The sequence below is a fragment of the Pseudochaenichthys georgianus genome, chromosome 7 (assembly GCF_902827115.2).
Source record: "Pseudochaenichthys georgianus chromosome 7, fPseGeo1.2, whole genome shotgun sequence".
Taxonomy (NCBI): Eukaryota; Metazoa; Chordata; class Actinopteri; order Perciformes; family Channichthyidae; genus Pseudochaenichthys; species Pseudochaenichthys georgianus.
This window is the reverse complement of record NC_047509.1, coordinates 42,132,111-42,145,275: the sequence shown is the minus strand read 5'-3', so window position 1 is coordinate 42,145,275 and position 13,165 is coordinate 42,132,111. Positions and strand designations below refer to the sequence as shown.

The following is a 13,165-nucleotide window of genomic DNA, read 5'->3' as shown; positions in this document are numbered from 1 at the left end:
GGAGCGCCTGGTCCAATCGGCCTAACGACTCACAACTATTTCTAATGATTCTTGCAGAAAGATATACAAAAATGTAGAGGTAGAAAATTTGACGAAATTATAATGTCAACGTCTGTAGCTAGATAAAGAGTTTAGATTCATTAAACTACTTTTATAGTTTCAATCTAATGGCACAAATAAGAGCCAAAACAACTAGAAGCAAAAACAAATAAAAACAGAAAGCCACACTTCTGCGTGTTTGAGGTACAGATCAAAGTCATCCTTTTGTCTTTTTAGAAATGTCATAAGTGCTTAAACCCAGTCAGGAGATTAGACACTCTTAGAGAGGCACAACAGTAGTATTTTAAGACATCGGGGCAACACTTGGAGGCCGGTAATAATGCGAGTGAGAGAAGTCCTTCAACAATCACTTCATTTAAGGCAGAAGGGAGAGCATCATATTTCTGATGTCATCTCCACTCACAGACCAGCGTCATGAGTGGAGCCTCCATCATGAGGAGGCTGCTGGTTTGATCAGAGGGGGGGGGGGGGGGGTCACCTCTTAGTACGAAGGACATCAGATACTTTTGAGACCCTGCACCCCAGCCGTGTGGATGGGTGTTAATACCAACAGTAACATAGTAAGAGACAGGGAAATGGTTCAAGTGCTGGAAGTCCTTTGTAGAATTGATGATGCGTTCCATTCGGGAATACCATCGGACCCTCGCGGCGCGCGGGTCACAGGTTCAGCCCGGGCACATCCAGTGGGCCGTTGGGAAGTAAGTGAACAGGTAGCAGGGAGGGTTGGGACTATTCCTTCTGCCTAATCACAACGCTGATCTCAAGTGCTTCAGGTCAAGTAGCTAGGGTTGCTACCTTTCACCATGGGAAATAAGTAGAGACCTGGATGACCTCTACTTCAGACTCAAATATAGATCCATTAACATAGTGTAAGTGCTTTCCTTACTGTCGTGCTATGATTGACACACGGCGGGATTTGAACAATTACGTTTCACAGATGTGTTTTAAGTGCCGTCAAATCTCTGCAGCATGTCATAGCCACATTTTCTGATTGAGCATATTTATCTAGCCTTGATTCAAGATCATCTCCCTGTCACAGCTGGGGTGGCCTTATCCTGGACGCAGACATTCAATAACTGCTAGAACTAATTGAACTGACGCCGGGTGTGGGTTCGCTGCAATGGCCAATGGGGTTCATTCCCACCGTGCTCCAACACAGGCACATGTGTGCAGGTATTTTGTGGGACACGGGCAGCGACCCTGAGACCAGTGACCTGGTTAGCACAGAGTCGGCCCATGTACATTTCAGAGTTCCCCGTTTGACCTTTGAACAGCGCAGATTCAGGGATTCAAGGTCAACCCAAGAAGCCGCTGCCGCCCTGCTCTGCGAGGCCCTGTCCGTCAGACAGAGTAAGACTCCCTGAGGATGCCACGAGTGGTGACTAGTGTTGTTAGCAGATACAAGTTCTGAGGGAGTTCCACACTGCACTCCACAGCTGGCTTCTTGTAGCATCCAGTCGAGTTGTGCGGTATAGGGAAACATTCTATTTTTATTTTTAAAACCCTACCGTTCAAACAAAGTTGACGGCAGCGGTGCAGCAGCTTCCCTCCTCCTGTGATTTGGCATGACTTCAAGCTTTAAAGGCCTGCAATATTTAAAATGAAACGCACATGCATTTCAATCTAGCTTTAATAGGTAATACTGCCAAGAAAAGGATCTATTTAAGGTTAGAGTTTGTTTCACCAAGGTGACAGCCTCAGAGCACCCAACAGTCCGAGGACTCTGGCAAACAGCTACTTTGTTGCATTTTAGATTCTGTTTCTAAAATGCCTTTGCAGTTCAATTCTTATGAACATGTGTGAGTTACTAGTTGTTCAGTCAACTAGTAATAGCTGTGCAGTCAATCTTCACAGTTTGTGTTAACTGTGTGTTATCGCCTGCACCTTCTGGCCAAACACAGTAAAGGGTTCATGAACAACACTTGAAATAGTTGTTGATATAATTCCATCAATGGTCAGTTCTGGTCTAGTGAAATATTGATGTCACTGGATGACGTGTTCTGGAGAGCTAACAAGGTGCGATGTGTAAGGCCAAGCCACCTGCTCCAAAGCATTAAGGGCTAGGATGTCACCTTTAATCCTGGCTTCATGCGATCTGAGTGTCCAGGCAGCAGCATGAACACAAGCCTACGGACCAACAGCCGGGCGAGGATGTGTCCAATCAGAGTAAACTGCCAAAACCCACTGCTACCTTATACTGCTGTCATGTTGCGTCAGCCTGTAGTTGACCTCAGCCAAAGCTTTGTTTCCTTTGCCACTGACCCGGGGCTGAACGTGTATCTGCTTTGATTTGTTTTATTAGACCCCCCCCCCCCAAAAGACTACAGAGAGACAGACTGTCAGAAGCCGCACAACGGGCGCTGGGGTTAGCTCTAGTTGAATTCAATACAACTGCTGACTGCAGTCTGCCTCCCTGAGCGCCCCTCCTGGTGGAGCAGCCCCCCAGCGGGGATCAGGGTCAGCCGAGCTGTGCATCCTGTTGTTCGGCCCATGTGGATGTATAGAGATGTATGACGACACATGGCCCCACAGTGCCACACGAGGAGCCCCCAGAAACAGGACTAGCTTTACAGGTCAGGTTTGTAAAAGTGCCTCGTCCATTAGCATGCTCACTTCAGTCAAAAGCTCTGCAACATATTTGACATGTCAACAAAGTAAGCTTTCAGGTTAGGTTTATAATGCAAGTTCATTTTTTTCCAACAAAGATTCCAGCCATAAAGGCCACGTTGCACCTGAGCCACCAGACGTGCTGTTGGCATTCTCAATATTGGCTTTTCACTAACTCAAACGGAGCACATGTTACTCTAACCTTTTCTTGCTCTACAAGACCGCTCCTGCTCCAATGTTCTGAAATGAGAACATCTCAAGTGTTCTTTAGTACGGAGGGTGACGTACCCTCACACAGTAGCGTTTCCCATGGTAACCTAACACTGGATAACTCCCAGCGTTGTGCAGCGCCTGTGACACGTGTGTTAAGTGCATCCACCGTTGGTAACAGGTCTGACCAAAAAGTAGAACTCTACTTTGGTTGTAGTGAGACCATCTCAATTCCTCAAACGTTCAAGATGCCTTTTTAAATAATGAGGTAATACTGATGAGGTGATTTGTTGTGTTAAAAAAAAAATTAGATTAGCATCGTTAGCACTGACAGGCTAAAGTCACACATACAATAAAGATGCCATTCTCATGTTTGACCCTTTTCATGAAAAAGCCTGTGAAGGCAGCGTTTGTGGGGACAGAGCTGCTTACTGCTGAAAGGCCTGGTAGTAGTGAGGTAGGGAGCTAGCAGTGCTCATAGCAGGACTGCTGTACGCCTGAGGTAGCTGGCTGTGGTTATGGGCTCCCGGGCCCTGTGGTACATGAGCCTGTGACGGCTGGAAGAAGGTGAACGGCCCTGGAGCCTGGCTGGACAGCCCAGAGGAAGAGGATGGAGGGGAGGTGGTGGTAGCGGGTGGATAGCTCATCACTAACCCCCCCATCCCCATGTGAGGGCTGTAGGGCGGCAGGCTGAAGGGCAGGAAGCCCAGCAGAGGCCCAAGGTCCATGTTAGTGGTGCAGGACAGCTCGGTGGAGGAGATGGCCGGGCTCCTGGACAGCAGATGGGGGTCGCTGGCAGCACCCACGCCTTCACCCAGCACCTCCCTCTGAGGGGAGGCAGACGTAGAGGTAGAGGAGTTGACTGCACTTAGGTGAGGCGGGGGCACACTCTGCAGGTCCAGCAGGAAACTGTCCACGTCGGCGCGAGGATATGAGGTAGATCCGTGCTGGTACCTGGCCATGTTGCTGTAGGGCTGCTGCTGCTGCGAGGCCACAGGAGGCTGCAGGTGGTGATGGTGAGAAGATTGGGGGGGCATGTGGCGGGCCACACCCATACTCGAGGACAATGACCCCTGCATGAGGCCATGAGGGTGACCCATCCCAGGGACAGCATTGGTCATGGGGTATGAGTTGTACATGTCCCTGGAGAAAGGCTCCATGGGCTCCTTGGAGACAGAGCCCATATCAGAGACCACAGGGCTAGGCTCCTCCTTCACAGGGCACTGGGGGGCAGGGGTCGGTGTAGCAACGGGTGTGCTGGGTGTACAGGGTGGCATCAACCCTGACTCCTGCGCATGGCTCTTCTTCAAATGGCGGGTCAGGTGGTCTCTTCGTCCAAAGCGCTGTGCACATCGCGGGCACAGGAAGTCCCGGCGCCCGGTATGCACCACAGCGTGACGCCGCACATCCTTACGAGTGTAAAAACGGCGGTCGCATCGCTCACATGAGTACTTCCTCTCTCTCACAGGCACAGCAGTGTTATTGTTGCCCTCTGACGGTGGAGGTCTGTCAATATGGCTGCCCAGGTGCTCCAGCAGCGAGGGGGGCCCCTCTGAACCGGGAAGGCCTGCTGAAGCGCTGTGGGCTGCCACCAGGTGTCGCCTGTAGCCCAGCTGGGTGTTGTACTGCTTCCCACACTCCTGGCAGTGGAAGAGCTGCCTGCTGGCTGTGTGGCTGTCTGGCAGATGGCTCTTCAGATGGTCCTGCTGGTGAAACATGGTCTAACAGAAGGAACAGTACTGGCTGTGCGGCTGCACAGGGACCCTGGCCAAGAGCCTGAGCAGACACAGACAAGACTCATGAGGATCCTCCAGAGAGCCGAGCATCAGCCTGCAGACCTCTGGTCGTCTTGTAAACTTAGAGTGCTAGAATGAATGCTGTTGATAAGTGCTGTTTGTTCACGGTTTGATGCTCTCTTGTGGCAATGACTAGTGGTCTGTCCTGCCTCACTGATGCAAGCCTGTGTCCAGCACTTGGTTTCTGTGACAGCAGCTGCCATAGCAACCCCAAAAGGGCTGTGGTGATGAGGAGCTTTGGAAGCTCTGACTGGGTCTGTGTGTTTTCCTGTGAAAAGCTCTTCTGTTGTCCTGCAGTGTATTTCAGTATTCAGTCACAGCAGCACAATCACAGAGGCAGCTTGGCATCGTCAGAGACCTGGAACACAGAGAGGATAAGTGTCAAATCATATCGTTTGGATACTAAAATCATGCTGGGTGAGCTGACTTGAATAACTAAAGAATACAACTAGAGATGTCCCGATCCGATCACGTCCCGATTTTCTTATTTTCTTTAATGTTACAAAACAAAATGACCATGTTCACGTCTTAAAGTCATCCTGAGGCCTTAGTTTTGGTTTAAAATGACACAACATCATGTATGTGTTGCTTCTTTTGGGCTTGTTTTCATACAAATTGCTTATTCCACTCAAATCTGGCAACTTGAGCTGACCAGTTTGATGCCCATCACGGATTTTAAACTCATTTTTAAAAAGCTGGAGAAATCATCTGGATGTTTGCACCTGCTATCTGACTGTATGTGGATTTCAATTACTACTTTGTGTACGGTGTTGCCTCTGTGTTTAGTGTCCCGTCTGTCTGTAACTGTGTGTGGTAGTGTTACCACTGAACAGGTCTCTCTTGAAGATGAGATCTACACCTGTATACATAAAGGCTAAATAACAGAGTGGGCAGAGCGCAGTGTCTAATAGCAGCAGTGAGCTAACGAGAGGCTACGTTCAGCTGGTGACTCGGGACAGAGGACATGTCAGCAGTTTGGAAGTATTATGAAATTGAAAGCGAAGGCAGTGTAACAGCCAGATGCAATGTTTGCAAGGCAGAGGTTCCGCGTGGTGGAAAGAACAGAGCTACGTTCAACACGACCAATCTAATACGCCACCTGAGAAACAAACACCAACAACAACACGGCGAGTACACAGCGGCCACTCAGGTAACGGCACTGAAACAACCGACACTTTCAGAGACTTTTAAAAGGAAAGAGAAACTGCCCCAGAACAGAGAAAAGGCCAAGATAGCTGAATTCATCGCGTTGGATGACCAGCCGTTATCTGTGGTGGAGAACGTGGGGTTTCGCCGTCTCATGGAGCATTGGAGCCACGTTATGAGTTGCCTTCTCGTCACTACGTTAACAGACGTGCTGCTTTCGGATATACACAGACATGTGGAGTTCTTCTGTGTGTCCAATGTCACTCCTTAGCTTCCCTGCACAGTGGATCCACTCCCAGTTTAATTTACAACATGCGACCTTGCAAGCTCAGAACTTTCGCGGATCTCACACAGCAGATCGTGTGAGAGAGGCGATCGAGGGGATGCTTAACAGTTGGGGAATAGATAAGCCACGGGTCCATGTCAATTTGCGGGACAACGAGCGAAATATGGTGAAAGCCATGGATGATATAGAAGTAACGAGTGTGGGCTGTGTCGCACACACGCTCCAACTTGCTGTGCATGAGGGTCTGCTGTCTCAGCGCAGCGTCATATGCGGCTTTCACACCAGCGCTTTTCAGTTTCTAGCTCCGAGCGGGAGCTTTTCTGGTTCAGCTCCGGTTTCCCTTTTCAGCTCCCGCTCTGTGCACACCGCCCACTGGCGCCCCAGAGCTGCCCCTGCTGCGTCATGACGTCACCGTTTACATCGCTGATTTGCCTCACAACAACAACAACAACTGCGTCGGGTCGATGATCGTGTTGCTTTTAATCACACGAAGCCAGAATAAATTGAATAACGACTTCTCCAACCTTATACTTTGCTCCAGAGTGCCGTGGTTCATTGTTTATTAATGTGTTTCTGCAGCATTTACCGACCGCTGCAGAGCTGCTCTTCCACGGGAGTTTATTCTCCCGTTAGCTCCCGGTTAGCTCACACTGCAGCGGCCGCTCTAAAGTACTCACTGTCCGACTCACACAAGCAGCTGATGCATATCCCCAGTTCCCTTAGCCTAAGTGAATGTGTGTCAGTCTGAATTGACGCTGTTTGGTATCACAACGCTGTTACGAAAGTTTCTCTGGTATAAAACGGGTGATGTTGGCATAGCAACCGAAGCTAAACTGACTACTTGCATCCGATAGCTGCAATAATACAAAACAACACGTCTGCCTCTCTCCACAATGATCGATAACAGTGAACGGATGGTCAAAGTAAGGCACAAATAAACAGAACCACACGAAGCCTGGTTAGTGCTGCCTGACTTTATAAAGTGTGTTTATAGGCACTACTGCTTGTAGGCAGGCATAACAGTCGACCCATGGGAGGTGGGTTTAGTTTCCTGCACGCCTCGACGTAAGAGAGACGTAAGCGACGTCACCTCTTAGCTCCAAAGCTCTTGCCTCTGGACCGACAATTTTTTGGAGCTGGAAATGAAGCGGATTCCGGAGCTAAGAGCGGCGCCGCTGCGGTGTGAACAGGAAAACCCGGCGCTTTTCAGGCTCCAGCTCTGAGCCGGAGCTGAAAAGGCGCTGGTGTGAAAGGGGCAATAGACGCACTGGCCACCGCAAGGTCAATTGTTGGCCGTTTCAAACATTCCCCGTTGGCCTATTCCCGACTTCAAGCATCTACAGAAGGACGTGCAAGTGAGATGAAGCAGCAGCCTCTACATGCTGCAGAGCATCCTGGAGCTCTCTCTGTGTATGCAGCTGACTACAGCCTGCCAGCCACACTGCCAGCCAACCAGTGGACCCTGAAGACAGCTGAGGTGTCAAGGCTACTAAGCTCCATTTGAGGAACTCATGAGGGATGTGAGCAATCCCACTGCATCTGCAGCTGATGTCATCCCTGCAATAACAGGTTATTATTATAATAATATTCTATATTTTTAAATAAAATAGAAATGTTTTATTTTACTATAATTATTTTATATTCTAGATAAACCATTCATCCATCCATTCATTTAATTCATTCAAACAGCCCTCAAACGTGTACTCTCTGGGGAGAAGACCACTGACCAGGGGGTCAGAACAATGAAGAGCCCGCTCCTAGAGGCCGTGGAGAGCCGCTTTGCTGAGGTAGAGGATTACAGTAAATAAGTACAGTAAATTAATGTACCATTTGAATGCTATTATAATCGTATCTATTACGTTATGAATTATGTATATCAAACCAACATTATTCAAGCCAATTTCTATTTTTATTTCCTTTACATTTAGGTTTGTTAATGGTTAGATTTGTATAGAAGTAAGGCAGTTGCCTGACTTAATTGTTGTGCTGTGTGGTGTCTTGTCTTATGTTTTTCTTTGTTGTGGGTAATTGCTACATTTATCTATTTTCAGATTCTTCACAAAGTCAGACAATCTGAGGCTTGCCACGGATAACCTCATCCTGGAGGTGGCGAAGATAGAGAGGGCTGCCAGTGAAGAGCCAGAGGCAGCAGAGGCAGAGCCTATGCGCAAGACACCACGCCAAGAAGCGAGCAGCAGCCTGGGCAGCGTCTTGGACGAGATCCGGGAAGAGAATCAGCTAGAGGCCCGGTCCGGTCCCGATCAACTGATGTCCAGGTACAGATCTATCTCTCAGAGCAACCAGCTCTAGGAAAAGCAATCCTCTACACCAGTGGTTCCCAAACCTGTTGTGCCCAAGGCACACCAAAGGACAAGTAAAAATCTCAAGGCACACCTATTGTGCAAAATAGCCCTTATAACACGTGTTATAACTCATATCATGTAAAATATCTGTACATGTGCATAATTATTTACTAATGCCAAATAAAATGTGACAAAGACAACTATATTACTCATGAAATATTTATTAACGAAATATTTCAGAAATTAATTTGAAACTTTATCAAATTAGGTTTCATCAAAGCAGCAACACACTCGTTTAAACCAGAATTAGCATTTCAGCAATCAGCATTGAAACATGTGCTATTGTAAATATTTTTGCCGACTTACAAATTAGTGAGATACATGTGCCTGTCGTGGCGCGCAGAATTTTTTAATCCTTGGTGGCACTGAGTAGAGGGCCACTCGCAAGTCCTGTTCAACAGAGAGCCGTGACCAGAGATGGGGTCGTTACTAAAAAAAAGTAATATATTACATATTACATATTACTTAAAAAAAAAGTAATATATTACACTACTCTCTACATAAAGTAACTCGTTACTTTACTCGCAGGGCCGGCCCGCCCCTCCCTGCAGGCAGATCACGCAGACTGCTAAAGTTTCAAATGTTCTCTTTAGTTCAGTTTCCATTGTCGCATAAGACGACTGATCCAGATCCTGAATGTTTTCCTATCTGACCGTGGCTGTTCTCTGTCTCCTGCTATCTGTATATTTTGCACAGTCTATCTCTGCTCACGCTGTTGCGTCCGCGTGTTCTCCTGCGTGTTGGCCATGTGTTGCACTGGAACCAGACACCGCAAAGACTTCAGCCGAGCACGTACGAACTGCGCATGCGTGAGTGGCAATAACTCTCCTTACCAGCAGGCGGCGGTAGTGTGTATTGGTCATTCAAAACAGGCAACAACCGGAAAACAGAGCAGAAGAACAGACTACGTGATATAAACAAACAACAAATAGCTGTGCGTTAGCTTCACCTTAGCATGTGTTCTTTGCAGGTGTTTGTTGGTTTGATTATGACTGATTTTAGTAAGTAATACCATGCTGCGAATGGATCTGGCCCTTCCTACATCCAGGACATGGTTAAACCGTACACCCCAGCACGTGCACTGCGCTCTGCATCAGTCAAACGACTCGCGGCACCCTCGCTGCGAGGGGGACCCAAGTTCCCATCAGCAAAAACACGTGGGTTTGCTATCCTGGCTCCAAAATGGTGGAATGAGCTCCCATTGACATCAGGACGGCAGAAAGCTCACACACCTTCCGGCGCAGACTGAAAACTCATCTCTTTCGACTCCACTTCGAGCGATAGAATTACTAACAAAGAACTGCTAACAGAGCACTTATATACTAATAAAGGACTGGCTTATCTATCGCCAGTTGAGTAGCACTTGAAATACTTGGCTCTATGAAACCTGATGTACTTATATGATTCTGTTTTCTTCAAGGTTGTGTCTTCCTGGTCGAACGCACTTATTGTAAGTCGCTTTGGATAAAAGCGTCAGCTAAATGTAATGTAACGAAGTAACGTGTGTCGGGACAATGTTAGTAACTGTAGTGTGATTACTGAATTATAAAAGTAGTGCGTTACACTACTCCGTTACCGACAAAAGTAATATCATTACAGTAACGCGTTACACCCAACTCTGGCCGTGACCTCCTGTTGTTCTTCATGTAAACCAGAGTAGAGAACGCCAACTCCAGAGATGGGGCCGTTACTAATTTGTTTTAATATATTACATATTACTTTGAAAATAATAATATATTACACTACTTCGTTACCATCTACATAAAGTAACTCGTTACTTTACTCGCAGAGCACGTACGAACTTGCGCATGCGTGAGTGGCAATAACTTTCCTTACCAGCAGGCGGCGGTAGTGTGTATTTGTCATTCAAAACAGGCAACAACCGGAAGACAGAGAAGAAGAACAGACTACGTGATATAAACAAAACAACAAATAGCTGTGCGGTAGCTCCACCTTAGCAAGTGTTCTTTGCAGGTGTTTGTTGAGGTTTGACGTGGTGTTCACAGCAGTGGATAACAGCTTCTGGCCTGGACACAGTTTGCACCTCACCGTCACATTCCTGTCTATTCTTCGGACGAACTCAAAATAATGGGCACACCTCCACCCCTCGAGAGTTATCGCTGACTCAGCCATGTTTATGCAGCACTGCACGTGGAGATGTGGACGCGCAAGTCGCGCAGATTACGTACATATAAACCTACAAAGTACTGATATTATAGTAAATAAAAAAATTATTATTTTGTGTAGTTGTATATTGCAATAATAACGTATGGTTGTCACAAAATCCCACGGCACCCCCGGACTTGCCTCACGGCACACCAGTGTGCCGCGGCACACCCGGACTTGCCTCACGGCACACCCGGACTTGCCTCACGGCACACCCGGACTTGCCTCACGGCACACCCGGACTTGCCTCACGGCACACCCGGACTTGCCTCACGGCACACCCGGACTTGCCTCACGGCACACCCGGACTTGCCTCACGGCACACCAGTGTGCCGCGGCACACCGTTTGGGAACCACTGCTCTACACTACTGGAAAGATAATGCTTCACGGTTCCCCTCACTGGCTGCTGTTGCAACCAGGTTTCTCTGTGCCCCCTGCACCTCTGTGGACAGTGAGAGACTCTTTAGGGCAGTGGACAGTGAGAGACTCTTTAGTGCAGTGTCCAGCATCCTTGATGAGAAAAGGAACCGGCTCTCACCTGACAGGGTAGAGATTAGGGATGCACGATAATTATCGGTCCGATATTAGGAATTATGACATCATCCCGATAAACCCGATAACAGTATTAATAGCCCCGATAATATACAATATATTTTTTGGGTAAAAAAAAAGAAAAAAATACTGCGGTGTGGGTGGATTGGGATGAGGGGCGCTTGTTTTTCACTCGGCTCCTCCCGTTTTGCCAGTACTGTGGTATTAGTGGTTTAGGAAGAGGGGAGTTCTTCACAAATCCAGCACTCCCTAATACTTTGAACCTGATCAGTCACCTGAAACATCGCCATCGCTACGATGGTGTGTTAAAAGCGTACGAAGACAATAATACAATACAAAGTGTGTGTGTGTGTGTGTGTTTGTGCGCGCGCGCTGGAGCTATGTGCAACTCAAGGCATATGCTCGAACGGGAGCTGCCTGGACGCTGCAATCATGTTGCGCACTATCCGTGCTGAGTGTGCTGACTTCTCGTACAATGTCCCACTGTCTGGCTTCCTGCATAAAGTCAAGTGCTCGGCACAGTTGTGGCGAAATGTCGCTCCTCTGTTTTCATTTAAACAGCTCCTTATATCCGTTAGCGCAGCTAGCTAACACCAGATGCTAACAACAACAATACACGTAAGGTCTCTCTCTCGCTCGCTCGGGCCACACATACACAAACCCTCTCGGTCCTCCAGATAGCCAGTCGGTGCCTGCCGGTGAGCGTGGAAGTGTGGTCTGCCACAAGCGGGCGGCAGGACCGGGGCTATCAGCATCAGCTTGTAGATGGTATTTTAAACTCGATGCGCTCTGAAACGACGGGGCGGCCAAGCAAAAAGAATACACATGCGTTAATCGCGTTAAAATAATTAGTGGCGTAACATTTTTTTTATTATCGGTCTTGAGAACCAGGAAGTTATCGGTATCGGTTTCAAAAAACCAATATCGTGCATCCCTAGTAGAGATGCTGATTTTCCTTAAAAAAAAACTCCACTTAATTGTGAAGCCGGAGAGTGAGAGTGAGTAAGAAGTAAGAGTGCAGCTCACATTCAAGAGCTGACCGTCCCTTGATTTAAAAAACAAAAACAAAAAAACAGTGCCTTGCAATTTTATATCCATGTTTTTGTTTACATTTTATATTTGAATTGTGTTACTCCAGTAAGATGGAAATATAATTCTTTGTTTATTCATGTTATGTTAAGCTGCTGTTGTTCATTGCATTAATACTAGACTAGTTAGTCTTAAGGCTAGAATTCTGCACTAAGCCACATTTCTATTTGATTATTTGTGACTGAATGTGAACTTGTGAAGCTAGTCAAGCTACCTCTTTCCAGTAGAGTTATTTTTGTTTTGTTACTGCACTAACTGCACTCAATTTGTTTACATGGTTATTTTGTGGTGGACCACTGATAAGCTTTATTTTGTTTTTGATCCAATGCTGCACAACTGAACTGATCCAATGCTGCTGTGAAAAAAATAAGCTATATCCATGTTGGATAGAATGGGTCGTTGGGTACTGTCCTTTAAATTAAAAAAATAACCTTAAGGGACAACTTGAATGCTTTTTTCCTCTTTTTTTTCTCTTAATGCATTGCAAAAAGATCGGTTCGGGAAAAATCGGTATCGGCAGATTGTCAAAATCAAATGATCGGAATCGGATCGGGAGCAAAAAAAGGTGATCGGGACATCCCTAAATAAAACTGCATATCTTTTTAGCATTTGATCATTTTAAATATACTTAAATGTGTCCACCTGTCCATACTTTATGTAACACAGGCACATAGGCCTTATCATCTTTAGTGGTAGTAGTGTTAGCACCAGACAATAACATAATTGTCTTTTAAGTTAATTTTATTTATAAATAATATATATATATAAATAAAATGAAAGTTTTTGTAATCATTAATCTTAATTTAAGTACTAGTTATAATTAGTGCTGTCAAAATTATCGCGTTAACGGCGGTAATTAATTTTTTGAATTAATTGTGTTAAAATATTT

At 46.7% G+C, this 13,165-nt stretch overlaps 1 protein-coding gene across 1 annotated transcript in view; it reads right to left on the bottom strand.

Moving 5' to 3' along the window:
• Positions 1 to 533: 533 nt before the first annotated feature.
• LOC117449739 (zinc finger protein PLAGL2-like) overlaps positions 534 to 13,165 on the bottom strand; it is a 37,327-nt gene continuing 24,695 nt past the window's right edge. The window contains exon 2 of the mRNA XM_034087598.2: positions 534 to 5,031. Within this exon, the coding sequence (XP_033943489.1) occupies positions 3,306 to 4,595 (1,290 nt within the window). The 5' untranslated portion in view covers positions 4,596 to 5,031 and the 3' untranslated portion in view covers positions 534 to 3,305. The remainder of the gene's footprint in view (positions 5,032 to 13,165) is intronic.